Source organism: Grammomys surdaster, unplaced genomic scaffold, assembly GCF_004785775.1.
Source record: "Grammomys surdaster isolate TR1022 unplaced genomic scaffold, NIH_TR_1.0 137, whole genome shotgun sequence".
Lineage (NCBI taxonomy): Eukaryota > Metazoa > Chordata > Mammalia > Rodentia > Muridae > Grammomys > Grammomys surdaster.
In genome coordinates this window covers 3750879-3778535 of record NW_021604595.1, presented here as the reverse complement: position 1 = coordinate 3778535, position 27657 = coordinate 3750879, and the positions used below count along the sequence as shown (strand labels likewise).

Sequence of the window (27657 nt, the reverse complement as noted above, 5' to 3'; positions counted from 1 at the left end):
GAGAGAGAGAGAGAGAGAGAGAGAGAGAGAGAGAGAGAGAGAGAGGGCAAATGAGTGGATCTCAAGAAGCCTTCATGAAGAAGATGAGCTAGATCTTGGAAGGAGGATGAAAACCAGGAGCTGTGTTATTGAGCATCTATTGTACTGCCCACTGGAGGCGCCTCTCATGGAGAATTTTCATGCATAGCATCTCTGGGCTGGAAAAATGTCAATCTCTTTCACATAGAAACACTGTGAGATAAAGAGGGGAGGTGGACTTCCAAAGCTTCATGTGTACCAAGGGCTAGATCTAGGGTGGATGGATAGGGGAGGTAGCGACTAGGGGAGGGTCGGCATCCTGTGTGAGGAACGGATGGCATGTGTTAATGTGGGATCCGGTGATCAGGGGCATATCCAGGAAATATTAAGATGCCCTGCTGACTGGGATCCAAAGAAAGGTTATATATGGTTTTTGGAGATAGCTACAACAAAAGGCCCAAAATGGTAAGATTTAAGAAACGGTTTGTGTGGTGTTAGGGATCACTCTTACAGGCAAATGGATAAAATGAAGAATTGGTCAAGAGTCTGGACGAGCTAACTTATTATGTTATTGCTTTGAAAGTCATAGAGCCTAGCCTGGCATGGTGGCATATGGTTCAACCATAACTCTGGAGGCTGTGAGGCAGGATGACCATAAATTTAAAGTTAGCCTGGGCTACATAAAGAGACCTTTTTAAAGGAAGGAAGGAAAGAAGGAAGGAAGGAAGGAAGGAAGGAAGGAAGGAAGGGAGGGAGGGAGGGAGGGAGGGAGGGAGGGAGGAAGGAAGGAAGGAAGGAAAGAAGGAAGGAAGGAAATTAAGGAGAGATGTTAGGGAGACCTAAAGAAATGGACATAGAAGGAAAATATAGTCAGTTTTCTTTAATCACCCAGGGTGTTCACTTGAGCTTTGTAACTCCCTAGTGTGAGCATTCTATAGTAAATTAGCAGGCTGGGGGTTGGTAGAATTCTAGTAGGAGGGACATTGCCAGACTAGCTTACTGAGTTTATTAGACTACTAAAAGAACTCTCAATATACCCTTCAGCCCTCTGCTGCCTTCTGTCTGAACTGAGACATGGGAGTCTCCCCAGAGTCCTCTGGGACATGACTCTCTGGGGTCCTGTGGGCTCCCTTTTTTCCATGATCTTTTAAAGGCCCCAGGTCTTCATTTGCCTTTCAAACATCTTTCTCACCCTTGCCAGCCTTCGTGTAGGAATCTGATCTTCCAGAAAAATAAATTACATTCTCATCCAGTGGCTCTGCCCAATCAGAAGTAGATATTAACATAAATACAGAGACAGTAACTCCTGAAGCAATATTTTCTCTGCTTTACTACCTTCCTCCATCTCCCTCTTTATCCTGCCTTTCCAGGGGAGGGGGGAAGGTGTGTGTAGAATAAACCTCCTTTGAGCTACTCTGTTATTTGAAAATACAAACCGATCAACCAACGTGCTGTCCTCAGAACACTGGAGGCAGGCATTAAGGGTTAATGTCTCTGTATCAGTGAGGTTCAGACTGGTTGGCCTTTGTAGCTGATAGATGTTTCACTTTGGCCTTATAAAGACATTTTATCCGCTGGAAACCCTTGTCGCATGACAGGATCAAAAATAGCCCAGCTGCAGCCTCTGCTGCCCGTCACCACATGTAAACTGGCAGGAGAGGAGGCTCTCTTAGCTGTGTCTGCACATTGTGGACCCATCGGCTCTGGGGACAGTGCTTTACACAGCCACACCTGTCACCAAGGGTAAGCCAGTCACCTGATGTGCCACAGAGTTCTGAATGTGTGCATGACCACGCACGGCGCCTGGTTTCTGACATGTAGTTAAGAACATCTCTAAGTGTCCTCAGAAACACTTGGTGACATGGTTTCTGCTGGCACTGGGAAAGAGCTACAATTCTAGTAAAATCAAATGTATTTTTATCTCAGGGAAGACAGAGTTCACCACCCTCTCTGATAAATTCATCTTTTCCATGGATGTTCTTAACGAGTGATTCCATAGAATTCCAGAGACAAAAAAAAAAGAAAGAAAGAAAGAAAGAAAGAAAGAAAGAAAGAAAGAAAGAAAGAAAGAAAGAGAGAAAGAAAGAAAAAATCAGTCTTGCGTTTTTGAAGAGCCTGAACGTGATGTTTTGTGCTCTATAAATTTTGAGGGTGGTTATTTGTGCTTGTGTTACTAATACATTGGTCTTGTTGACAGCTAGATACCATGCCTGTGTTCTATTTTTAGAAAAGATAGGGGGTTGTGAGGGAGATTCGTTTAAAGAAAGACAAAAATAAGTCAGATATTCGAGGTAGGACTTTGAAAATGGGCGGTAAGGGACCGCAAGAGGGGCAGCTGCAATTGCTACCCTTTGTATGTAAACAATCCTCGTGGGATTTTTTTTTTATTATTATTAACCAATTTCTAAGAAAGGGCTTCAGGCCTGTACTGTCTGTGAGCTGTGAACGCAATACTTCATACTTGATTTTGTTACATGTTCTTGACTCTTTTCAGGGTGACCCATAACCATATAACTAAACTGTACAAACTCTAAACCATCTGGGCAGATCAAAAAGAGTTAGGTTAATAAAGCAATCTCTTCAGGGGGTGCTAACGTAAGAGTTAGTGGGCATGCAGAGCGAGCACTACTGCCTTACAGTGCATATCTTTTGAGTCTCTGTTAAGCTCCGAGACATTTGGTTGTGTTTTTCCTGTCCCTAGCTTTCCCGTCAAGTTCGCCAACCCCCGGCCCTTCTGTCTGCCTTGCATAGAGACAAACAAGCTGGCTGAGTCTCAGTCGCCTGATAGTCAGAAAGGTTCGATTGACCATTCTGTCATTATGGAGGGAAAAAAAAGTCAAAGAGAGACTGGAAGTGTGCCGCACACCTCTTTGAGAATCTCTGCGCGGGGCCTATTAATCACATTTTGGTAGCTTCCCACAACAGCCTTTTGTGAACTGAGTGAGCCACACTACTGTCGTGTGAGGAGTGTGTCTGCTGTGCTTACCACACTTGTGAACCTTGAAACTCCTGGTTTAAGGGTTTTATTTATTTTTTTATTTTACTTTATCGCCTGCTTCTTTCATAATTATGATTTTTTTTTTTAATCAGGGTGACTGAGGTTGCAGAGAGATTAATGTGTGCTGAGTCTGCCTAGCGATTTCAAATAGGGTTGCCATGATAAAGAACACTAGAGTCTATTCTCACTTTAACTGCCAGGCCACCACCTCCACAGAACCGGTCCATCCCCGACAACCTTCCAGGCCCTGTATTCACGGCATGGACTTTTCTATTTGGTAGACATATCTTTCTTAGATGAACTCTACGAGTTTGGTTTTTTTTTTTTTTTTCAGAATTCATGAAGACCCTGTTAAATCTGTCTTCCATGCCCAGCCCTGGCTAATCATGATTCATTTTTCCAAACGTGGCCTACACAGGGTTTGAAGTCAGAGTGAAAATTTTAACGGGGAGAATATCTTTCTGTTTTTATTTTGTTGTTGTTGTTGATGATGAATTCTCTCAAGGGAGCATCAAACGGACCGCTAAAGAGTAGATATTATGGCAACCCTATGTTGATAGCAACCACTAAATTTGAGTTTGTCTCCATCTCTGAGCAAAGAGTTCCACAAGAGCTGACTGTGGCCTGACTTTGTTTCTCATTTCTTAACAGGATCCCTGCCCACTACGTCTACCCGCAGGCTTTTGTGCAGCCTGGAGTGGTCATTCCCCATGTTCAGCCCACAGCAGCTGCGGCTTCCACCACACCGTACATTGATTACACTGGAGCCGCCTACGCACAGTACTCAGCGGCAGCAGCCGCAGCCGCAGCAGCCGCTGCCTATGACCAGTACCCCTATGCAGCATCCCCAGCTGCTGCAGGCTACGTGACCACTGGGGGCTACAGCTACGCTGTCCAGCAGCCCATCACCGCCGCTGCGCCCGGGACAGCTGCTGCTGCGGCCGCAGCTGCTGCAGCCGCAGCCGCCTTTGGCCAGTACCAGCCTCAACAGCTGCAGACAGACAGAATGCAGTAGTAGACCAGCCGTCTGATCAAAGTCAAAGGGGTTTCTCTTTCCCTCCCAATTTCCCAGTTTTTAGTAGCTATGAGAAAGTTAACGTTGACCTGATGGCTTTAAAGGGAGAAAGCAAAGCTAGTGTGAAGCGGAGGTGTTACTTCATTTCTGTACTCCGGGTAGTGCTGCAGATGGGAAGGGGAGAATGGGAGGGCGAGAAACAGTTTTTGAAGTCAATCCCAAAGAGCCTGAGTTACACGGAATAGCCACTAGGAGATGATGACAGGGGTACCAATGGGACTTCACTTTTGTATGGGGATTTTTATTTTTTGCTCTTTTTTATAGTATCAGGGAAGCAAACTGCCTTTTCCAAGTTAGAAAATGCTACGTGAATCTAGTTGAACCAGGGAATACGGAGTGAGCAATATGTAGCTTGAATTATGTGTAAAAGTAGATATTTTTAAAAAGAAAACAAGACAGCAAAAGTGCTGGTTGTCCTTCGTTGCAGTAACTGCCGGCCTGCAGACCTTTGCTGAGGCAGGAGGTAGTGTTTGCGCTATCTCAAACATGGGCATCGAACAATCAGTTTAGGGGTGTGATGGCAGGTACGGTGGACAGGTACCAAAGCTATTTTCTCATCTGTCCTGTGGACGAGTGGGGTTGTGGAGCCATTGATAACTGCACCAGCCGCTCAGACAATCAATAGCGCACACCAGGAAAGAGACTATCATTTGTACTCATGGGAGAAGCTTGTCACATTAAAATTTCTCTCCCCATCCCCTGTCACGTGGGGATGATTTCATCTGTGGGTTGGGCTTTCACCACACCACTTGTCTTTCTATTTATTACATAGACTAGAGGATTATGGGTAAAGGCAGGCGGAGTTTGAAGATGCTCACCCCTTCGGGACTGTCTGAAGGACCTTTTCTTTTTCTTCCCACCACCCTTTTAAAATAATTTTACACCTTTTTCAGATCTATTTCAGAGTCCTATTTAAAACTATTTATTAGTGACTACAGTACCTAAGACAGCAAGGTTCTTGATATTACAGTTCTCCGACGGTTGATGATCTTGTACTTTATAATGTGCCTTAATAATAACCCTATTTAAGATATTTATTTTTAAGTTTTACTATGCTGCACTCTAAAGGAAGGAACTTTAGAAGTGACACTGTAAAATTATGTATTCATCTCATGGCATAAGTTATTCACTAGGTCTAGATGTAGCATATTAAATATTAACCTATTCAACTAAAGACGTTGGCTTTGGATTTATTTAAATTCCATATGTGCACTGTTCAGGCGAGTACTCTCACCTGAACACATTTGAGTTTATTTTAGTCTTGAGTTGGTTTTCTCTGTTTTGTTTTGCTCTTTTTTTTTTTTTTTTTTTAACAAGCTTCGTCCTGGTTCTGTGCTTCCTTTTCTCGATTGCTTTACCCCTGTGGATCTCATCTACCGGGAACTCATGGCGTTCCCGCTTTCCTCATGTAGTGTATGTAGTTTTAAAAGACGGCTTTATATTTTTCCTTCTGAAAGTGCGATACTTGCAATTTTTACTCTTAAACTAAATTGAATACTATTTTACACTGTATTGGACTTTTATACTTGAAGAGCTTCCTACAAGGGACAACAGGTTAGCATTTTTATGGTCTCTCTCCATTGTCACTGGATTTAAGTATTCCCGTGCCGGACAGTGGTACGAAATGGAGGGCGTGGCTCTCCTGTGCAAATTATTTATTTGTTGTGTATTTCGCTTTATAATGTTTCAGATCTTCTCATCTATTCACTTGTATTAAATATAATTTTTAAAAACTGCTGTTGCATTGGTTATTTCTAATTCTGCCAGGAAAAAAAAAAGAATGGTTCTTTTTTTTTTAACTAGTTTTCTCCTTTTGAGGCTGACTGTACTTGCCATGTAGCTAAGGATAACCTTGGATTTTGATCCTCACACCTCCTGAGTGCTGGCTGTGTAGGCATGCAGCACCAAGCCCAGGGCTTCCCACACGTGAGGCAAGCGCTCTACCCACTGAGCTACATTCCCAGCCCCCCAGCCCTTTTTCTTCTTAAACTACTTTGATTAACCATTCCTCAATGGAAAACTTTTCCTGTGGACATAAAAAATGTCTCAGAGGATGTACTCTCTGACCTTTAAAGTAAATCTCACAAAACATCAGCTTTCTGGGTAGCAAATAGACCATCGCCCTAAACTGAATCCTGAAGGACCATTCATGTTACTGAAGAGTGGGGCATAAGCAACCCCAGCCTAGATCAGGACAATGCTGTTGGGATAGGGGGTGGGGGGAAGAGGCTGGAGCTGGCCTCCATATTTTCTAGAAATGCTAATGGGTCCACATGTTCTTGCTTATTAGTTTGTGATGCTAAAATTGAACCTGGGGCCTCACGTAGCCTGGGCAAGTGTCCCACCACTGAGCAACACTCCCATCCCCTTGTTTGACCTTTGTCAAGATCTTTTGTATACCAGGACTGACCTCACAATTGCTATGTAAAAGAAAATGACTTTGAACCTCTGCTCTCCTGTCTTTGACTCCTGAGCGTCGAGATTACAGGTGTGTACCACCACAGTTGATATATGTGTTCCTAGGGGTTGAATCCAACTGAGGTCTATCCCCAGTCCCAACTTCTAATCTAGACACAGCCTCACAAAAAAAGCCCTGGCTAGCCTTGAACTCACCCTCTGGATCAGTTTTAACTTGAGATCTTCCCACCTTAGCCTCCGTAGAGGCCTATACCACCAGGTCCCAAATTACATTTAGTGACTCCCTTCGTCAGTGATATTTTCAGACTTCTCATATAGTCTATCGGAACAGAAATGCCAGCCACTAATAGTCAAAAGTGTCATATAGCAGTCCCTCAGTGCAAAGTTAGAGACAGTGAGGGAGTAAATTCATGGGGACAATTGCTTCAGTGCACTATAGCCACGATGGCTACCCAAACAGAAAGTCCCTGGGTCTTACCTTTTAATAACAATGCAGTAATGTCTAGTAAAGTATCCATTAGAAAGCCAGTGAACAGTATGTGTCAAAATATCAAGGGGGTGACTGTCTACTAATGATCTTAAAGAGTAGATGTTATTTTCCTTTTAATGTGGATGCTTTATTGAACTCTTGTTCCCAGTGTCTCCCATACCCGTGGTCCATCTGGAACTCTGTTACTTTTTAGTAGAAGGGACAACAAAGTATACAAACTGCATCCTGCTTTATGACCATCCACCAATTTGGAACCATCACAGGTTCAAACTCCAGTTGGAAATGGAGACAGTAGTGTCTCCCCTGTGGAATGTGGAAATGTACCCTGAGGTATTATCAAAGACCAGTAGAATTCTTTCTGAGCCACTTGATGTCCTAGTGGCCATTTTTAAATTTTTCAGATTTATGAGAGGTCACTTTGGTCCTCAACAAGTCATCTATTGCTGAACTCGAAGTAATATTTGATTTATGATTAAAAGTGGGTCAGACAGTTCCAGGGAAAGCTTATTAAAAGTAGCCAGACTCAGGAAAGCCAAAAGTCCACCTGTTTCAGCTAGGCTGTACATTTCCTTAAAGTATTCCCTGATATATAATAATGACAGAGAGACAGAGAGACAGAGAGACAGAGAGAGGTTGGTACTTTGTAACACTAATAATGCATAGATTTCTAAAAAGAATGAAAAAATAATAGCTAATAAAAGGAAAGAGATACGATGGTGTAATGTCTGCATTGACCTTATGTATTCAAGAGGCCACTGGTGTTCAAGAGGACGATGAGTCAGATCAGAAATGTGGAGTAAGTGGATCTGCCTACCAGTGGGTTGATGCACCGGTGTCGTGAGTCATTGGTGCCCATCCATAGTCCTTCTGCTCTCCGTGGCATGAGAAGGTCAGATGATGAAGACTGCAGCTTGTCTCTTCTGCAAGTCGTGTTGAGATTTAACTCCCACTGTGAGATGTTAAGAGGTGAATCCAGGTGTCATCCTCAAGAGAGCGAGAAGGAGGCTCGGCGTTCACCAACAGAATTATCCACTCATGGATTTGTGGATCAATGGGTTAATGACTTACCTCAAAGTGGGACTGCTCTAAAAACCACTTTGCTTAAGTCTTGTGAACGCCCTTTCTCTGACCACATGATGCCCTGCTTCATGTCAGACCAGAACTGTGAGCCAAAACAAACCTCGTTTCTTTATAACATACCCAGTCTGGGGTATTGTGGTATTGGCAAGAGAAAGACGATAGACTAATGTGGTAGGCTAACTGATAAGAGAGCATTTTAGAAACATTGAAGTATTGGGCAAGTGAAAATTGAACTGAGACAGTGTAGTTTGAGGTGGGTTTTTTTTTTTTTGATGCTGTTGTTATTTTGTGTTTTCTGATGTGTCTTTGAGACAGGGTCTCTTGTAGCTCAGCCTAGTCATGAACTCACCTAGTCAGTGATGATCACCAGTTGCCGACCCTCCTGCCTCCACCTCCTGAGTGTTGGGTTACAGGTTTGCACCACCACATCTGGTTTTGTGCAATACTGGAGATGTTTCCCATGCCTCTGTGCCTGCTAGGCAAGCACTCAGCCCACTGAGCGTCATCTCTGGCCCTAATGAGGCAATATTATGATATTAATTTGGTAACTGGCTTCAGACGTTTGATTACACAAACCCTTCTAAGGAAGATAAAATTGTGTTCTGTGGGGTTATCGTCATGTCATCCCTATCAAACAATACCCAAATAATCCAATAGGCAAACTGTTCAGTAACAGTAACACAAAAGTGACAGAGAGGGAAGGGGGGGAGAAAAGAGGGAGAGGAGAACGGGAGGGAGAGATGGAGAGAGGGAGAGAGAGGGAGAGAGAGAGAGAAATAGACACAGAGAGAGATAGAAAGAGAGAGAGAGAGAAACAGAGAGAGATAGAAACACAGAGAGAAAGAGACACACACACACAGAAAGCTTACTAGACAGGGGAAGGAGGGGTAGATGCCAAGATTACAGAATACATTTCTTTCACAGAGCCTCTATATTTAGTCCTTTCCTCGCTCCTGTCAAATGTTGTTCTTCTTAATTCCTTTGGCGTCTTAAAAAACGCTCATTAAGATGACAACCCGAGGCTTGGAAGGGGCAGAGGTGAAGAGGAACAAAATAAATAAATAAATAAATGGATTTTCATGCTTACTTTTGTCCTCACGTCTCCTTCAAGAGTTCCAGGCTGTTTCCATGGAGATTCTAACTTTGTTTCTGCTTGAGCACTTTGTATAAAAGAGGTTCATTTTGGGTGTTGGTTCTGAGTGGGATTTTTAGTTCAATAGTGAGTTTTGTGCAATCACTTGCATGACAAGCTCTTTAAAAGTTCTGCTATTTTTAATTGGCAAAATAATCGTACATATTTATGGGGTAAATAGGATGCTTTTTGTCACATGAGTATATAGTGTTATAATCAGATCAAGGTAATGAACAAACCTATAATCTCCAGATAATTATCGTTTGTTGTGGTGAAAATACTGAATATTTTCTCAGGCTATTTTGAATGTACATCACTTAATACCTTAGGTTATTTTAAAATACGTGTTATTAATTTTAATCACCCCACTGTGCAATAGAACACTAGAATTCATTCCCCCCTGTGTAAATATAACTTTGTATCTATTGTCCAATCTCTTCCTATCCTAACCTCTAGCTAATCAGTAGAGCCTTCTCTGGCCACCATTCTCCCTCTATTAATGTAATATCAATCTAAATCCCTCTGTCCATGACACTACATTTTATTTGTCCTTCAATGCCTGGCTTACTTCACTTAGCATCCTCCTGGCTGTTGTGATTGACAGGGTTTCATACACTGGTAAGGCTAATAGCACTCACATAAACACATACAGGCATCATGTTCACATATATGTCTGTGTATCATGATTGAAGTCGACTCGAAGTGATGTCACATCTGTTCTTGCACAGTGCTGTTATAACCGGAAATGCAGATGTCTCTACTGTAAGACCGGTCTCCAGTGTCCTTTGGCTAATGATGTAATGGCTTGACGAGGGCATTCAATAATTCTCACTTTAACAGTGAGGAGGCTTCATCCTGTGGATTAGGATAATTCACATCCTCACCAACTACAGCATAGATAATAGTTCTCTTTCTTTCTCTACCCAACATTTTATTTACTTATTCATTTGTAGTGCTAGGGATTGAACATAGGGTCTTCATGCTGGGCAAGCACTCTACCATTCAAATATATTCCTAGTTTCCTCCTCTTCTTCCTCTCCTTTTCCTCCTCATCTCTCTTTCTCTCTCTTTTTCTCTCCCTTTCTCTCTCTCTCTCTCTCTCTCTCTCTCTCTGTCTCTGTCTGTCTCTCTCTGTATCTGCCTCTCTCTCTGTCTCTCTCTGTCTCTCTCGTTCCCTCCCTCCCTCCCCCTCTCATGGTGACAGTGTTCTTAGCTGAGAGGAGATGATACTTCACTGTGGTTCTGATTTGCATTTTCCTGATTCTTGTTGACACTGAGCTTTTCCCACAGATCTATTGAAATTTTCAAGTTTAAAAATTATAAGTTAATGATATTATTAGTGTGCGTGTGCGTGTGCGTGTGCGTGTGCGTGTGCGTGTGCGTGTGTGTGTGTGTGTGGTGTAGACCTTCTGTGCCATGGTTCACATATGGAGATCAGAAGGCAGCTCTGTGAAAGCAGCTCTTTCCTTCCACCGTCCATGGGCTTCAGGGATTGAACTTAGGGCAATGTATGGCAAACCCCTGTGTGCCATCTCACCAGCCCCCAAATTTCAGGGTTTCTTTGAAGTCTCAGTTGTAAATCATAAGAAGAAAGAAGACCATACCTATACAGCCTTTGGTATTTTTAGATAAGAAAAATGATAGGATTTGATACAAAGTCACTCTGCCTGTCCCCTTGCACAGACTTTGACCCTTCTTACCCAACAGCATCCTCAAAGATGACATCTATAGAGCTCTTGTCTCTGCTGTCACTTGCATCCTAGAAGACAAATGTCACTGTCTTTTTATAACCAACATGTCCCACTAAGCTATTAACGTGCTTTAGGTTGGATTGGAAAGTACATAGCATTTACTTTTATACCAATGGAAGAGTTAATTCCTACTCAATTGTAGCACAGACTGGATACAAAGCCTAATTTCTTTTCACTCAGTCATCCAAAGAGTGTGCCTACAGAAGGGTACACATCAGAAACTGACTTCCAAGTGAAAAATTTTTAAATGTAAAAGCATGGCATGCCCAACAGGAACATGCACCTGGACAGTGTTCCTCTGTCAGTGTCATCCAGAGAGAAACTTGTTCACTTCTCAAACACCCTGGCTCTGCCCTCTGTCCTTGTAGATGGTTCAGGTGAGGCAGAAGAGACATGGGGTGCTGCTCGGAGAATCTTGGGGTGTGTGTGCATCTTCCCTTCTGCATCCATTTATGGGAACTTTAATTTCAATGTTTTGAGATTTATTTATTTCATGTGTGTATGAACGGTTGCCTACATGTATGTATATCCACAACACACATTCCTGATGCCCAAGGAAGTCAGAAGAGATTGTCAGGTCCCCCTGGCACCAGAATTACTAATGATAGTAACACTGTGTAAGCACTGGGAATTGAACCTAGGTCTCTGCAAGAGTAAGCAGTGCTGTAAGGTGCTGAACCATCGCTCTACCCTAAGTTATTTGTACTTTTCAATTAAAGGAAAGGATGCAAAGAAAAAGGATGGATCCTGGCAACGCAGCTCAGTGGGTAGAGAGCTTCCCTAGCAGGCAGGAAGTCCAGGGTTTAATCCCCAGCACTGAATAAAGCCAGAAATGACAGTGAGCCAATGTGGATGTGGTAGGGTCTGAAATGCAAGGTCATTCTTAATTACATAACAAGTTCTAGGCCAGTCTGGGATACAGGAGACTCGGACTGCAAAGATAAAATGAAATAATGAAAAGAGAGGTAACTACGGCTAGATGCAGCTGCTGAAACTTGGCAAAGGGGGCTGAAACAATGCGTGGCGTACGCCGATAACGTGAGCTGCGGGACACACTGAGGGGCTGTGTGAGGAACAGAGCTGGTCATTCCTCGAGGGGCCAAGGTCCTTGCTCTAAAGGCAGCTCCTGGCATCGCTAAGTCATAGCAACTAGATGCACGGTTTCTTTCTGAGTTTTCATTAAAGGCATTTAAGAAGGAAAGTGATTAGTTTATAAATTTGTTATTTACTTGTTATTTGTTATTTTGTGGGTGGTGTGTGGAAACAAATGTGTGTGCAGATGTGTGCATGCCTGTGAGGAGGCCAGAGGACAATCTCATGTGACAATCTCTAAGGCAACACCTCCCGTCCCCTCCCCTTCTCTCTTCTCCCCTCCCTCTCCTCCTTTCCCTATCTTTTCTTTTCTTTTCTTATTTTTCTTTTTTGAGACAAAATGTCTCCTTGCCTGAAACTCCCCAAGTAGACTAGGCTAGTTGGCCGGCAAACACCAGCCATTCATCTTCCTGTCTCTACCTCCTCAGCATGGCAAGTGCAATTGAGCTACTACCTTATTTTAAGCTAGAAGATTTGAAAGAGAAAAAAAACCTGTCAGAGTAAAAGACTTCTAAATACCCAACTCTGAAAACTTAATTCAAGTTCAAACACATAATGAACCTGAGGTGTCTCTGGCAGAGCGCCCCCTGTTGTAGCCCACGGCCTCAACCTGGTCTTGGTTTGCTTGTTTCACACCTCCCATGCCAAGCACACACTACCAGCAAACACTGCTGAAACACCTTGGCTGCAGACAGTGTATGCCAGTGCTTTTCTTGTGCACAGGAAGCTTTCTACTCTTATAGGAACATGAGGGTTTAATTATGGGGGATGAAGCCCCTCAATGTTTCTCTCTTCTGATTACTTACATGCAAATATCAGATTAGTACATCTTTGGATTATTATCTTTGTGAGTTTGAAGCAGACTGGGCTGCATAGTGAGCTCCAGGCCTGTCATAGTTACTTGGAAAGGCACTGTCTCAAAAGAAAGAAAGGAAGAAAGAAAGAAAGAAAGAAAGAAAGAAAGAAAGAAAGAAAGAAAGAAAGAAAGAAAAGGAGGAAGGAAGGAAGGAAGGAAGGAAGAAAGGAAGAAAGGAAGAAAGAGAGAGAGAAAGAGAAAGGGAGAGAGAAAAAGAAGCAACAGAAATAGAGGGAGAGAGAGAGAGAGAAAGAGAGCACAATTTATCAACAAAAAGACCCTATCTTCAAACTAGTAATGACAAATACGCAAGACTTTCTTCTGACCTCCACACATTCATGATGGTTTACACAAACCTGCATCTACACGTATGAACACACACACACACTCACACTGCTTGAATTGCTGACTTGGATTTCATTAAAATTAAGTAAATTTTGGCCTGGGATCAGGACAAGATTTCCAACAATTTCTGAAATAACCTTAAATACACCTCTGCCACGTTGTGCTATGTATTTATCAGAAGCAAAGCTCCCAACACTGACAATCCCAAAATGAGAATATCATTCAACCTCAGGAAGCACTGAAGATGCTCTGTGTCCTGCAGCCTGGACATTAGCCAAGACTTAATTGTTACATAAGTAGAAACAAGCATCTGTCTCATTAGTGGGCAAATTTTGCTTTCATTTTTCAATAGTGGTGAGCTTCTATGTATACCAAAGAATGGTTTCATTATCAGCCTCTTTATGATTTTCTGTCAGTAAATGTGAGAGTGCTGTACCAACTTTATACATCTATTTATCTAAAGTCATATCAAGTTTTATCAAGCAAAAATATTGAGAGTAGAAAAAGAGTTAAGTTCTGATACTGATTCCCAGGACTTCCTCTCGTCAAAGGCTTTGTACTCTTGGATTTGTATCCCCTCTTTCCCCCCACCCCACTCCCTTCCCTGCATTGTGGTCCATGGTGCATGCACACGCACACACACACACACACACACACACACACACACGCAGCCTCTGATCACTGCCATTGTCTTCTCTTCTCACACGAACTGGGCTTTCTTAGAGTCCACGTGCAAGTGAAATCATGTGTCTGTCTCTGTCTGGCTTTTGATTTCTGGTATGTGTCCTCTACAGTCATCCTGTTGTTAAAAAGGACAGAACTCCTCTTAGAAGGCCGTGTCATAGTCCTGTCTGTATATGCGCAACATTTTATCTGTTCTTTTGCTGACAGACACCTACATCGATTACAGGTCCTTGCTAGTATGAATTTGTACTCCAGTCAGCATGAAATGCAAATGTCTCTTCAACATGCTGGCTTCACTTCCTTTGGCTGTATACCCAGAAATAGGATTTTGAGATCGTATGATAATCCTATTTAGTTAACTGAGCTCTTGAACTACATTTGCAAAGGGCTAGGCAGTAATAAAGATTGGATACATTTGTTTTAACTGAAAGCTTTAGAAACAGTTATGGTATATAAATGTGCACACACATGCACACACACACATGCACACACACACATGCCCAAACAAATTGAAACACATGTACAAAAATAAAATAAGTTATTTGTGGCTCTTGATGTCTTTATTTGTATGCTCTGTGTCTCTATCAGTGGTGTCCTAACAATGACAAGCCTATGGAGAAGTCATGGACAAATTTCTACCTGCTACCCATCTACTATATCTGTGGCTCTTGTGTTTAATCCTCGTAACAACTGGAAGGCAAACCTGTCTCATTACTCCATTTAAAAAAAAAAAAAAAGAGTATAAAAGCAGCAACAAGCAGCCCTCCAAAAAGTTATGGTATCAGGATTTCTCAGAACCCAGATTTCAATATGTGGCTTAGTTCTACATTGCTCCCCAAAAGGCCATGTACAGTAGGCTTGGTGGCCAGCTGATGGGCTTTAGAGAAAGTGATGTCATCATGAGGACTCTAACTGAGCCATTCAATGCACTGATCCACTGGTTGTTTCACAATTAATGAACAATTGGGCCATTAAACTAGACAGGATAGCACCTGGTCAAAAGGTGTGGGCCTCTGTGGGTCTCTCCCTTCACCATTTCCTGTATCATTCTCTCAGCTTCCTGGTCTCTGTGTTGTCAGCAATCTCCTCCTCCACATGTTCCCAATACCATGATATGTCTGGTGTCCAAAACAATGGAGCCAGTCAACCACAGAGTGAGATACCCCAAACTGTGAGCCAATAAACCACAGAGTGAGATACCCCAAACTGTGAGCCAATAAACCACAGACTGAGATACCCGAAACTGTGAGCCAAAGCAAATCCCTTTTGCTTTTAAATTGTTTTTCTCTGGTATTTGTCACCGCAATAGGGGAGAAGTTATCACAGGGTAGCTGACAGCAGTACTGTGTGCATACCAGCTCGTACATTGTGTCCCATCTCTCTAACAAGCCCTAAGAGCTTCTGGTGTGGTTCCCAGAGCTCTCAGCTCTACCTTCTATCCCAGTCAGGCAACCACTGACTTCGAAGAGAAAAATTTCCTGCATAAATCTGAAGCATAAAAGGCAGAGACAGAAGACTCCAGAGGGTAGTAAGAAGCCCACAGCTTTGCTGTAAGTCAGCCTCAGTCACAACTGAAGCCTGATTTTATTGACCTTTGATTATATTTTTGGTTCCTGCTTCTCATCCGAGGACCATATTTAAAAATAAAACAACTCTTCTTCATCAATAATAATTTAAAACCCTCCTCATGCTCCATTGTCTATCACAGCTGACAGTGTTTAGCCAGTGGCTGGCAGCATGGTGGCAGTCACTGGAAGAGTGTGAAGGAGTGATTGGGAAGGAGAAGATGAGTCTGAAGCCCCAGGAGGACTCTGAGGGTAACTGTGATGTAACGTAACTGTGAGCACAACACTTCTCTTCTAGACAAGGGCTTGAGGGTTTCCCTGATCCTTCTACAACCATGCTATGTCATATGCACGTGTCCAAGAAGAGACGCTGGCTGTAATCAATGTCAAGTTGGGTGCCGTCTTGCCACTGTTCCTTCATCGAACCTGACATATCTAGATTTAGGGCGACCACATGCTGAGTGTTTTTGCGACAGTTGTTGAACACACTAAGGGCATTATACTGCTCAGCAGGCTCCCTACATCACCTTCATTTTAATGAAAGGTTAGTGTGAACTAAAGGCAGTAGAAACGCCAAGAATGACAGGCCAGAAAACGACCGGCTGCTGGCTCATCTCGACAAGCTTTTCTTGTGTCCGTGGGAACCGTGTCAGAAATTCTACAGAGAGCTTAATAAATAAGCCTTCAGTGCTGGGTTCAAAACTGAATTTGAAGAACCTAAGGCAAGTTCTATATATGATTAAAACACTTCATAAAAATCGTAGAATGTTATATTTTTCTTTAGTTTCTTCGGCAACAACTGTTTCCTGACAGTACTGTTTATTACGATAACTATGCAGTCACAATGACCTCAATCTATTGTGAATTTGGGCAAAAATATACCATTGCTGTGATTAATGATGGTAAGTATCTGTAGAGTAGAAGGTTCTAGTAAGAATAAAATAAAGATAAATACAAGTCAGCCTGGGGCGTCTGCTCAGCTGGTATAAAGAGCTCGTTCCACAAGGGCTTGAACTCAATCTGCAAAGCCCATAGAAAAGGAGCCAAGTACGGTCTCCCGTGCCTGTATTCCCAGAAATGGAGAGATAGAAGCATCTCTGGAGCTTGATGGAAGGCAGCCTGCCTAGCCTAAGAGGCCAATGAGAGACCAGGTCTCAAAAAAAAAATCAGGAGATAGTATTTGAGCAATGACACTCAACCTTAGCTCCTGGCCTTCACATATGCCCACACAGATATTCACATGCATTCACACACATGTACGTGTACAAGAACACAGAAAGAAAAGTGGATACGTGTGAAACTGAATGCCAAAGGCTATAAAGTAAGGAAGGCCTTTAGAGAAGGTCATCGATGTTGATGACAATAACATTTGATCTCAATGCAGAATAGAGCAGTAGAGGTGTGTGGTTCAAGGCCAGGATCGTTCAGAGCCCATCTGTTGCTGTTCAAACAGAGTGATGTAGGAAGAAAGGCAGTTTGAAGAACTGAGAGTGTGCTGTTTCCCCAACATGGATGTCAGATTCTAGGCACTTCAGGAGTCTTGCTCGTTGATGCTTGCATACCAGTTGCTTTTCTTATCCCCTCTGGCACGTTTCTTCAGCCAGCACACAGCTGCTTATCTCCCGAGCAGTATCTCCCTGGTGACTGCTACCCTCTCAGCTGCTGAGGGGCCACGTCCTTTAAATCTCCCAACTGTCTCTCTTACGGCTCACCCCTGGCTCCCTTTATCTGCAGGGATTTTTCCTAATCTTTCCCAGCTGCCACTTTGGGCACAGTGACTGTCTCTGGGGTCTCTCAGAGTGAAGTGTTTCAGCTGGGACCAACCCGGAAGGAAGGGACAGAGCTACTACAGTGATGCATTGTGAAAGTGAGCCTCAAAACTACCAAAAATAAAAATAAAATGACTATCAATGTAGGGACAACTTATGTTCCACAAATCAACCCATGCATTTCTACAAGGCTGAGATTCCCACTGGAGGCTCCAAGAAATATGGATGAGGCATTGAATATCTAGAATAAGACATGGCTGCCCTTAAGAATACAGATTTGTGACTGAGCCGGCCTGAGTTTCTGCTACACTCTCTCAGCAGCAGCAGCAAACTCTACTGGGTCCGGAAATGAAAAGGCTGGGGACTGGAGAGAAATGTCGTATTGGACTCTATGTTCAATTCTGACAAGAAAATTCATTTCTAACTACTTCTCATAAACTCGAACCTTCTTCAGTTGGTATGATTGTCATTCTTCCAGGTAATTCTTACAAGGTGGTTTCATGAGGTTTCCCATGTTTTCTTAATGTGCTGAGTTCTGAGTTTTGTTCCTTAAGGTATGATGTTCGTGTTGAGGGAAGTTACAAACTTGTAAATGGAGACTTAAGGACCCCTACAAGCAGAAGGACAACTGTCAGGGATGCACACTGCTAGACAAAGCCAGGCTTTGCCATAGCCATGGTTACTCCTTACTTCCTGCTTAAGAAAATGTCCAAAGACAAGCTAAATAAGGCAGTGCATATCTGTGTCTCCAGCCATCGGGAAGCTGAGGCAGGAGGATCATGAGTTTGAGGACAGCTTGGGTTACATGGCCAGACCCTGTCTCAGAAACTGAAAGAACAGAAAAAAGGAAGGAAGGAAAGAAGGAAGGGAGGGAGGGAGGGAGGGAGGGAGGGAGAGACAGACAGACAGACAGACAGACAGACTTAAAGACTATACACATGTCTTTGAAAAATAATACTGAGGTTGGCCAATATTGCTTTCTCCTATATTAACACAAGAAATTTAAACAAATTTATTAAGATACCTTTGCATTAATAACACGCTATTGAGATAATTATCTCAAAGAATGACTTCAGCCACACAGAAGTCGCGCTCCACAGTATGATGAGAAATCAACAGGCAAGTGTTGTATGGCTAATTCATTGTAAACTTGAAGCAGGAAATATTAAACACAGTTAGGCCTCTCCAAGCTGAGGAGCTGCTGCTGACAGTCAGGCTGCTGTTGCTCACTGTTGCCCTCCTTCTCCTTTGTCAGACAGGTTGGTTGTGGCTCACAGAAGCATAGGTGATTGTCAGGAGGTCACATCTCCAGAACACCTCCCACTAAGCTTATGGCGTCTCTATCACCAAAGAGTCCTCCAGCCAGCGATTGTTTAGCCATCATACAACCCCTGAGAGAGAGGTCCTGTGAGTCTCCCCTTCCACTAAGCAATCTTCCAAATCCATGCCAATCATCCCAATGACAGTCACTTCCAACGTCCCTTTCTTCTCTTCCCTAGATCACCTGATACCTCCACTATTCATCCAGCCATAGAAAAGGCTCACCCTTTGAGTAGTTGCTCGAACACAACCATCCTCAGGTTGCCTTGAATGAGTGTGCTCGAGAGCCGCCATGGGGACATCTGTGCCCACCGAAGTGAGGCTGAAACACTGGGTAGTATTTGTCTAAGGTGACAGGAGCCCTTACCTAACAGTGAGACACATCAATAATCAATGGCCCCACAGAGAAAGAACCCCATGAATAAGAGATGCTGCTGTTTGGAGAAGAAGCCAGCGGTGCTCTTGTTCCAGGGAAATGGGATACGCTCAGAATGACACAGCACTCTCTGAACTTTCCAGTTACGCCACCAGACAGCTTAGATCAGAAGTACTCAACTTAGTAGCATCCTCAGTGAGCCAATGTCCTCGGGGTCAGAGTCTGGTCAGCAACACTCCTGCTCAGAGAGGTTTTCCCCCTTAGAACTGGTCAAGGGCACTGAATTATGTTGGCACACTGTTATATATATTCAATATTTAAGTAGAGCCAATGTTTATCTGGGTGGTTTTACATTCAAGATGAAAGACTAAAAACTAACACAATTCCCAGATATCTTTTCTACTCCATTTAGAGCTTACCATCTTCCAGGTCTGTCTAGTTTTCTTTATGGTAGCGTTTAATTATTAATCCCACCTGATTTGTAGGATCTAATTTAAGGCTGCATTAATAGATTGCTCACTAGAGAGTTTGCCAAACCCGTGGCAGGACAAAGTCATTAGAGTCTGCCGACTACGGGAGCAGACCCAGAGGCAGAAGGATTTGCAACTGAGTCTGCACTTCACCATGTGTCTGTCCCTCGTGGGACCTGAGGGAGTCACATCTTCTCTCATCTGAGGGTGTTTATAGCATTTCACAAAGTGTGGAGACTCCAAAGTCATAGCAAGCCAAGTATGAAGCATTAGCTACATGCTGGGTTATGTGGTATATGAGTGTTCGTGTGTACTTGTGCATGTGCTCACACACAGTCACATGTGGTACTCAAGAGCCCAGTGTCAAGCCAGATGTCTTCCTTTTTTGCTAGCCTTTTTTTTTTTTATGATTCTGGAGATCATCACTTTTGCTAGACTGGCTTGTCAATAAGCCCTTGGGATCTACCTGTCTCTATCCGCCAGGAGCTACCACACCCATCTTTTGAAGAGGGCACTGGGTTTCCAAACTCAGGTTCTCATGCTTACACAGCAAGCGCTCTGCCTACTCAGCCACCTCCCTTAACCCATGTTAGGTACCTCAGATCACGGTTTCTCCTAACTATTGATCCAGCAAGTATACTGAGTATATAATATGTTCTAGTTCTTGGGAACATAGAATTAAGAAATCATATAATTTTGGTACTCTTGGAGCTAATATTTAGGAGTAGAGAAGACATCCCTCTCAAAAAATCAGTATGTTTTTTCATGGTGGTTAAAGAGAAGTGACCCCAAGTATAGCAGAAGGGACAGTGACCAAGGGTAGAAAAGAAGGCATCATCTCTGTCTTTCTCTAATGATATTTAAATAGAAAAGAAAAATAAGAAAGCAAGATTCGTAACACTAGGGCAAGGAATTCCAGGGACAGGGAAGTACTTTTGTGAGGATCCTGAGGCAGGAGGATGGCGGCTATGCCTTAGGATGAGCCAGAGTGGAGAAAAGAAGGGGGAATATAGACTGAACAGGCGCTGGGGCTAGGGGTAGGGAGAATGTGCAGTATCTGACAGCCTGTAATAGCACTCTGGATTTACCAGCGTGATCGTTAGCTTTGTCTACACAACGTACCTAGAAATTACCTGGGGGAGAGTCTCATTCATTTACACAGGAAAACACAGCTCACTGTGGGCAGTGCCACTCCTAGGCAGGGGACCTGAGCCGTACAAGAGTGAGGAAGTTGAGGTGAACACAAGCAAATGACCAACTGCGCGTGGATCCATTTCTCTTTGCTTTTGACTGTAGGTGTATATGACCAGCTGTTTGAAGCTCCTGCCTTGACTTCCCTGCATGAGGGACTGTATCCTGGAATGGGAAGCTCGAGCAACCCCCTTTCTCATGTCATTTCTGTCAGGTTAGTTTTATCACAGCAACAGAAACAAAACCACCACTACTGGCAAGGAGATATGAAGACATCAGCAGGCGGTGAGCCCAAGAGGATCATGGGATGACACTGTTTCAAAAGTATCACCTCGCCCCCAGTGGGATGGAGAAATTACAGGCGGGTAGAGAAGGAAAATAGTTAGCAGGGTGTGACAGTCCCCTGTGCAAGAGATGATGGCCTTTGTGGACTGGAGTGTCCATAATAAATGATTAAGAAGGGGGCATAGGCCCTTCGTAGTTGAATTAGGTTGAAAACAGTTTTGCTTTGGATATAGTGAGTTCAAAGAATCTGGAAGAAGGCAGCTGGCAGACGGTGATGGTCTGCAGTTTCCAGATCCTGGGACAAAACTGAAAAGCTTTCAGCAACTAACTGAGCAGTTCACTGTAATGCCTCTGGCTCACATCCTTAGCAGAAGGCATACTTCCTGCTTCGGTGAAATGGGGATAGCGATGGGACTTGTATTAGCCAAAGGTCCTGGAAATCACCATGTCCCATTTTCTCATTGAGGGGATAGTGGTATGGGTATCCAGAACTCCTGAGAGACCACAGTGAATAGATACTCTTAGTGATTCGTGATGGACATCCTAAAGCAAGAGAGAGAAAAAAATTGTCCCAAGCCATCTGGATTTAAGGGTTGTGTACAGCAAATCATGTATGAGACAGACCATGGTGTACTTAAAGCCAGTCTTGGACAAGATCATCTGTGTACTAAGAACATGGTAAAGGCACTGAGGGCTGAGCTCTTCCATCCTAACTGGACAGTAAGAAAATAGAGGAAACTCCAGGGAAGAAACCTGCTCTCAGAAGAGACCTCAGAAAGTAACCGTGCTTCTTTTCAGGCCCTTGCTAGACACTGAATACGCTTGTATCTTGATCTTTGACCTCTAGACCCATGAGTGACCCATTTCTGTAGTTTGTAAGAGCCCAGTTGCTGGTGTTTGTTAAAACAGCTCAAATGGACTCCGGCAAGCTGCTAAGGAAAAATAAGAAGTCAAAGGGAGAACAGGCCTCGTGGACATGCCAACTGGGTCAAACGGGGCAGCACCTTGCGGCTTGACAACTATTGTGAATGTCTGCCTTTTGGGGGTTCAGAAATGAAAATGATGAGGGAGAGAGATGGCAAATATAGACAACACAGATAAAGGAAAATGTCCTGTTCAGGTGAACAGAGAGAGGAGGAGGTCAAAGAAGGGCATCTTAAGAGAAAAGATTGTTAAGCTGGAGGTGTAGTTCAGCTGGTAGAGTACTTGCTCAGCATGCACAAAACCCTGGTTCTGTTCTACAATTGCACAAACTAGGTATCAATAGCAGAGGCCTGTAATCCCAGCACTCCAAAGGTAAAGGCGAGACTATCAAGAGTTCAAAGCCATTCTCAGCAACGTAGTACATTCAAGGCCATCTTGGGGCACATGAGACTTTATCTCAAAATAATTAATTTTAAAAGATAAATGATTACCAATTTTGTAGCAAAAAGAGAATAGGAGCAGGGTGGAAGAGGAGGAGGAAGGGAAGGGAAGGAGAAGGAAGAAGAAGATGAGGAAAAGAGGGAGGAGAGAGCAACCCTAGATCAACCAAAGCCATACCCCAGCGCGTGCCTGCATTCAGGGCCTAGGACTTCCACTGCCATGCCCAAAATAAAGACTGAAGGAGACAAAGCCAAGGTGAAGGTTGAGCCCCAGAGATGTGAGGCTGTCTGATGAACCTGATCCTCCTAAATCAGAGGCCGAGCTGGAAAAGGTGCCTACCAAGAAAGGAGACAAAAGGCCCAGAGGGGAAAGAGGAGAGGCTGGTGCTACCAAAGATGGACCAGTCCCCAGAAGATGCCAAACAAACCAGGCACAGAAAGCAGAGGGTGCTACGGAAGCTGAGTGAAAGGTGTGTGTGTGTGTGTGTGTGTGTGTGTGTGTGTGTGTGTGTTTATAACTACGTACTTCTGATGAGTGTATAGTCTGAAATACTGTGTCTTACCCCCATTGATAAAAATGGAAAGTTTTTTCTTTTATTTAAAAAAAAAAAAAACCTACGTTGCTAGCACACAGAACTCTCAGGTGTCCTGGTTTGCTTTCAATTGCTATGGTAAAGACCTTGACCAAAAGCTACACAGGGAGGAAAGGGTTGATTTGTCTTAAGTGTCCTAACCATAGGCCATTGTCGAGAGAAGGCAGGGCACGTACTCCAGCAAGGCAGGAAATGGAGCTCAGCCGTGGAGGAAGGCTGTTTACTGCTGTGTTCAAGATGGCTTGCTCAGCCTGCTTTCATATATGGTCCAGGACCACCTGCCCAAGGGTGACCCCAGCAAGAAAATGCCCCCAGGTTTGAAAACAGTCCAATTTGATGGAGACATTCTCTCAATTAAGATTAAGATTTCTTTTTCCTAGATGACTCTAGCACACTGAGAGGGTGGGGTGGAATTTGTCACTAACCAAATGTCTCCCAAGCTGGATTGATGTGGGGAAGTTCTTCCCCCTGGTAGTTTTCAAAGACTCTTGAGTCCCAGGAGGACTGCCTGCTATTGACACACCTGGACATCTTGGCACAAATCCCCTTGTCTTACGGGAATAGTCAAAATTTATTGTTGAGCCCCACCTCCCAACATCAACACAAACTTAACTTCCTTAAAACTAGAGACCTGCTGGGACCTGCCCCCCTAAAATTGTTTTGTCTTCCAGTGGGTCAAGCCTGGGCTTTACAGTGATGTCTTTAGGGTGGTGATTCTCAGTTGGCACAGTTCCTCTTCTAGGAGACTGTAGGTCTCCAGTCACCACATTCATTTCATTTCCTGATTGTCAGGGTCTGTTCGTGAATAGCTGTTAGGTAACAGACGTACATCCAACCCTGACCCTCATTCCAAACTTCCCTGTGCACAGTGTCACATGAGAATGCTGTTGGCTTGCATAGCAGCTTTCTGAATTAGGTTGTCCATCCAGGAAGGGATGATGGAAGAAGTTCTTGTGTGCAATTAATGATTGTCTGCCCATGAACCGCCTCGAGTGACAATGGTTGTTTATGGAGAGCGTCATTAATAAAATTGGATAGGGTTTGACTTAGCAAAAAGAAATGACACATGTATGATGCCGACGGGCGGGCGGCAGGACAGTGTCACTGATGGATGGTGGGGAGGGTGGGACGTCCGGCTGAAGAGGCTGGGATGTGGGGAGAGGTGGGAATCTAACTGTAGAATGCAGCCGCTGCCAGAGTGGCAGGCGTGCTGGGCACACAGGATCTGTGCTGGCTTCAGTTTCCCCAGAAGAGTGAAGAAGCTATTAGCTGAGAGCGACTAAGGCAAAAGGTGAGCTGCTAGGTTCTGTGTGCCTGCTGGCTGCTCCCTGCCACCTCCCTCACCTCAGGCCTGCCACCTCGCTCGCCTCACCCCTGCCACCTCGCTCGCCTCACCCCTGCCACCTCGCTCGCCTCACCCCTGCCACCTCCCTCGCCTCACCCCTGCCACCTCCCTCACCTCACCCCTGCCACCTCTCTCACCTCACCCCTGCCACCTCCCTCACCTCACCCCTGCCACCTCCCTCACCTCACCCCTGCCACCTTCCTCGCCTCACCCCTACCACCTCCCTCGCCCCACCCCTGCCACCTCCCTCACCTCACCCCTGCCACCACCCTCACCTCACCCCTGCCACCTCCCTCGCCTCACCCCTACCACCTCCCTCGCCTCACCCCTGTTACCTCCCTAACTTCACCCCTGCTACCTCCCTCACCTCGGCCACCTCCCTGCCACCTCCCTAACTTCACCTTTACCCTCTTACCGAACTCAGTTTCTCGCCCTTCAGCATCCCATCCTTCTTCATCCACCATGTTTTCTAGGGCATTTGAAGATACACACGGCATCTAAAAATCTCAACCATGCTTACCCATTGAGTATTTGCTTACTGCTTCTCCTTCTTCAGGGGACATAAAATGTAAATGTAACGAAGTGTGCAAGCCTGAAGTGTTTCCATTCTGTCAGAAGACAGAACATTCACATAACTCAGAGTCCTCAGAGTCAGCCCCAGCCCCACCTCCAAGGCTGTGATCCTCAGTTGTTTCAGCCCCCCTCTTCTCTCCCCCTTTTATATTAGGTCTTCAGTTGTGAAATTTAATATTTATTAGATACAATGATACCATTTTTGCTCTTTTGTGTGATGCTTCTCTCTCCATAGCCATTTTCATTGTTTGGTTTCTTGTTAGATTTATCTGTGTTCTACGCACATCTCAATATTACACATTGCTTTGTCGCTGGCTAGTGTTCTGTGTACAGCAGGATTTGTTCATCCGTCTTGTGCTGACGAACGTTTTGGCTACTTCCAGCTTTAGGTTATTTTAAAGAAGCTTCTTGGATGTGACTTTTGTTATTGCTGGGCCCAGAGAGTAGAACTGATGGGTCATAATGGGGGAGATTACTATTTCTTCTGTAAGAATCAGCCAGAATATCTTCAAAAACAGTTGTATTGTTTTACACTCCCATCAACACGGTGTGTGAATGCTGGCTTTTTTTCTGTGTGTGGTTGTTGCAGTTCTCATTCAGTCTTTTAAGAGCCATTCTTTACCCATAAATTCCCTTAGGTAAAGCCAGATGCCATATATATATACATATATATATATATGTATATGTATATATATATTGATACATATATTGATATATATATTGATATATATCGATATATATTGATATATATATTGATATATATATTGATATATTATATATACTACATCTATGTAGATATAGATAGATATCTTAGGTACTTTCTTCATTGTGGCATCTTCTTTGTCCTTATTTGTTGGCAGGATCCTTAACGTGTTCAAACTTCAGAATCATCCACAAGTGTTACTTGCTGCAACAGGAGAGTCAGTAATGCCTCCTGTCTATCATTCTGTCATTGGAAGTTTCCAGAATACACATTCAAAACTGTAAGTCTGACTACATCACGCCTCTGCTTAAAAATCCACCTGTTAGGGACTGGGAAGCACTGCTGAAAGCTAGCCAGTGAAGGGCGAGTGCTCACGTCACTGAAAGTAGACCATTTCCCATTCATTCCACATTTGAACAGTCTTATCGTGTGGACTCTTAAAACCTGCTTTGAATAGCTGCCCGTTGCAGAGGAATTACTAAATACTTGTTAAGTAAAAGAGAGGGTGGTTTGGAAGGACTTCAGAGTTACCCCACTAAATGCTGGTACCACACTTGAAGTACCAGGTTTATCTCCATCTTGAGTTCCACAGTTCATCCTCAGTCAGACCCGGAGTGACCTTCCAAATGTGTCATTACCAAACTGAAACTCTACGTGTGGCCCCATCATGCCTCCGTTCCCAGGCAGCACGCCCTTCTTCTGTCAGCCCCTACACACCTGCATCCAGCTGGCCATATCTTGACATCCCTGGACGATCTGTTTCTTTCCATCCCGGACCATACCTTAGTTCTCACACTCATCGTTTGCCCCTGGGTCGGCAGAGCCCCTGTCCTCTGGTGCCTTCTACCATGCTGCTGTAATTCCCATCTATAAATCCTATAAGCTGCACCCACGTTATGGGTGTCAAGTCACAGAACTGCCGTGCGTGTAATGAACTACCTCATCAGCTGCCCTGTGCTCCCTCCCTCTGCCCAAAGCTATTCCCGATTCTTCCCTATCACACAATGAACCAAAATAAATCTCTCCCTTCCATTATGTTGCTTCTTATTAGGCAAATTTGATCATAACGACAAGAAAAGTAGCTAATCTACCCGGCCTGGATCATGTCACAAAATCCACACTCCACGGTTTTCACTCTAGAACTCGACCAGCTCGGATCTGTGACCAGCGTGTGTCTATCCTTCCTTGCTGTGTGGCTAGGCCACCCTTTTACAAGTGACGTTACCTTGGCTCTTCAGCTTCTTCCCCAGCCCCGCCCTCATGAGTCCACGTGCCGGTATGTATGCCAAAGCTCCGGTTCCTAGAATGTGATTCCATGCCCTCAACACCAAAGCTCCAGTTCCTGGAACGTGATCCAGCGCCCCCAACAGGATTTGACCATCTCATTCCCTCACTTTTGGGAAATCCCTATTCATCCTTCGAAATAGAGCTCGGCCATTGTTCTTCCTTCCTTTTAGGTTATGTTGACTGTGTCGGTCTCTTCTAAGACACAGCATCACCGCATCACTGACGTCATTGAGCTTTGTTGGTGTCTCTGATGAGCCCAGTACCAGACATGCAGCCATCGATAGCATCCCTAGAGTGACTCTGCTTCCACGCTTGTGTGTCATTTTTTTTCCAAAGAAGTACCATTTCCACTGTCAGCTTTATGAGCTTGAATTGAGATTCGTCCCATCATGTTTTCCCCTGGTACTTTAGGCCACATTCTTCCTGCTTCGTTTATAGGCCTGTAGAGAAGGATTTAATTAAACCGTACTTAATAGAATGCTGCCTCTGTGCCACTGGCAACACAATACAAGCCTGGGAAAGAAAAACAAACACAATACTTGGTGTGGTGATGCTCACTGTTTTGTGAGAGGAAGATGGGATCATGGGGTGTTAGAACAGGGGGAAACTTTTGAACACTGACTGATCCAGACCAGCATTTCACACAAAATGAGGAGAGAAGATGCTGTAGTATCTCCAGTCAGATTTGGGGGTAGGGGGCTCTGTTTACTGTCTATCAGGAATGTCCAACACAAAGCTCTACAGCTGCATGCAGTCAAGGACACACATGTGACATTATGTACTTCTGCACTCTGTTGTACTTAGAATTTTCTTTGTATAGTATGTGTGTGTGTGTGCTTGCATGTGTATGTGTGCACATGTGTGTTATTACACATAC

The 27657-nt window shown here is 44.0% G+C and overlaps 1 protein-coding gene across 2 annotated transcripts in view; it reads left to right on the top strand.

Moving 5' to 3' along the window:
- The window catches only part of Rbm24 (RNA binding motif protein 24), a 12499-nt gene extending 6671 nt beyond the window's left edge, over window positions 1-5828 (top strand). The window contains exon 4 of one of the 2 annotated variants that reach the window (XM_028763264.1): window positions 3668-5828. In XM_028763264.1, the coding sequence (XP_028619097.1) occupies window positions 3668-4031 (364 nt within the window). In that variant the 3' untranslated portion in view covers window positions 4032-5828. The remainder of the gene's footprint in view (window positions 1-3667) is intronic. The other variant, XM_028763263.1, reaches the window with a different exon arrangement.
- Window positions 5829-27657: the final 21829 nt, after the last annotated feature.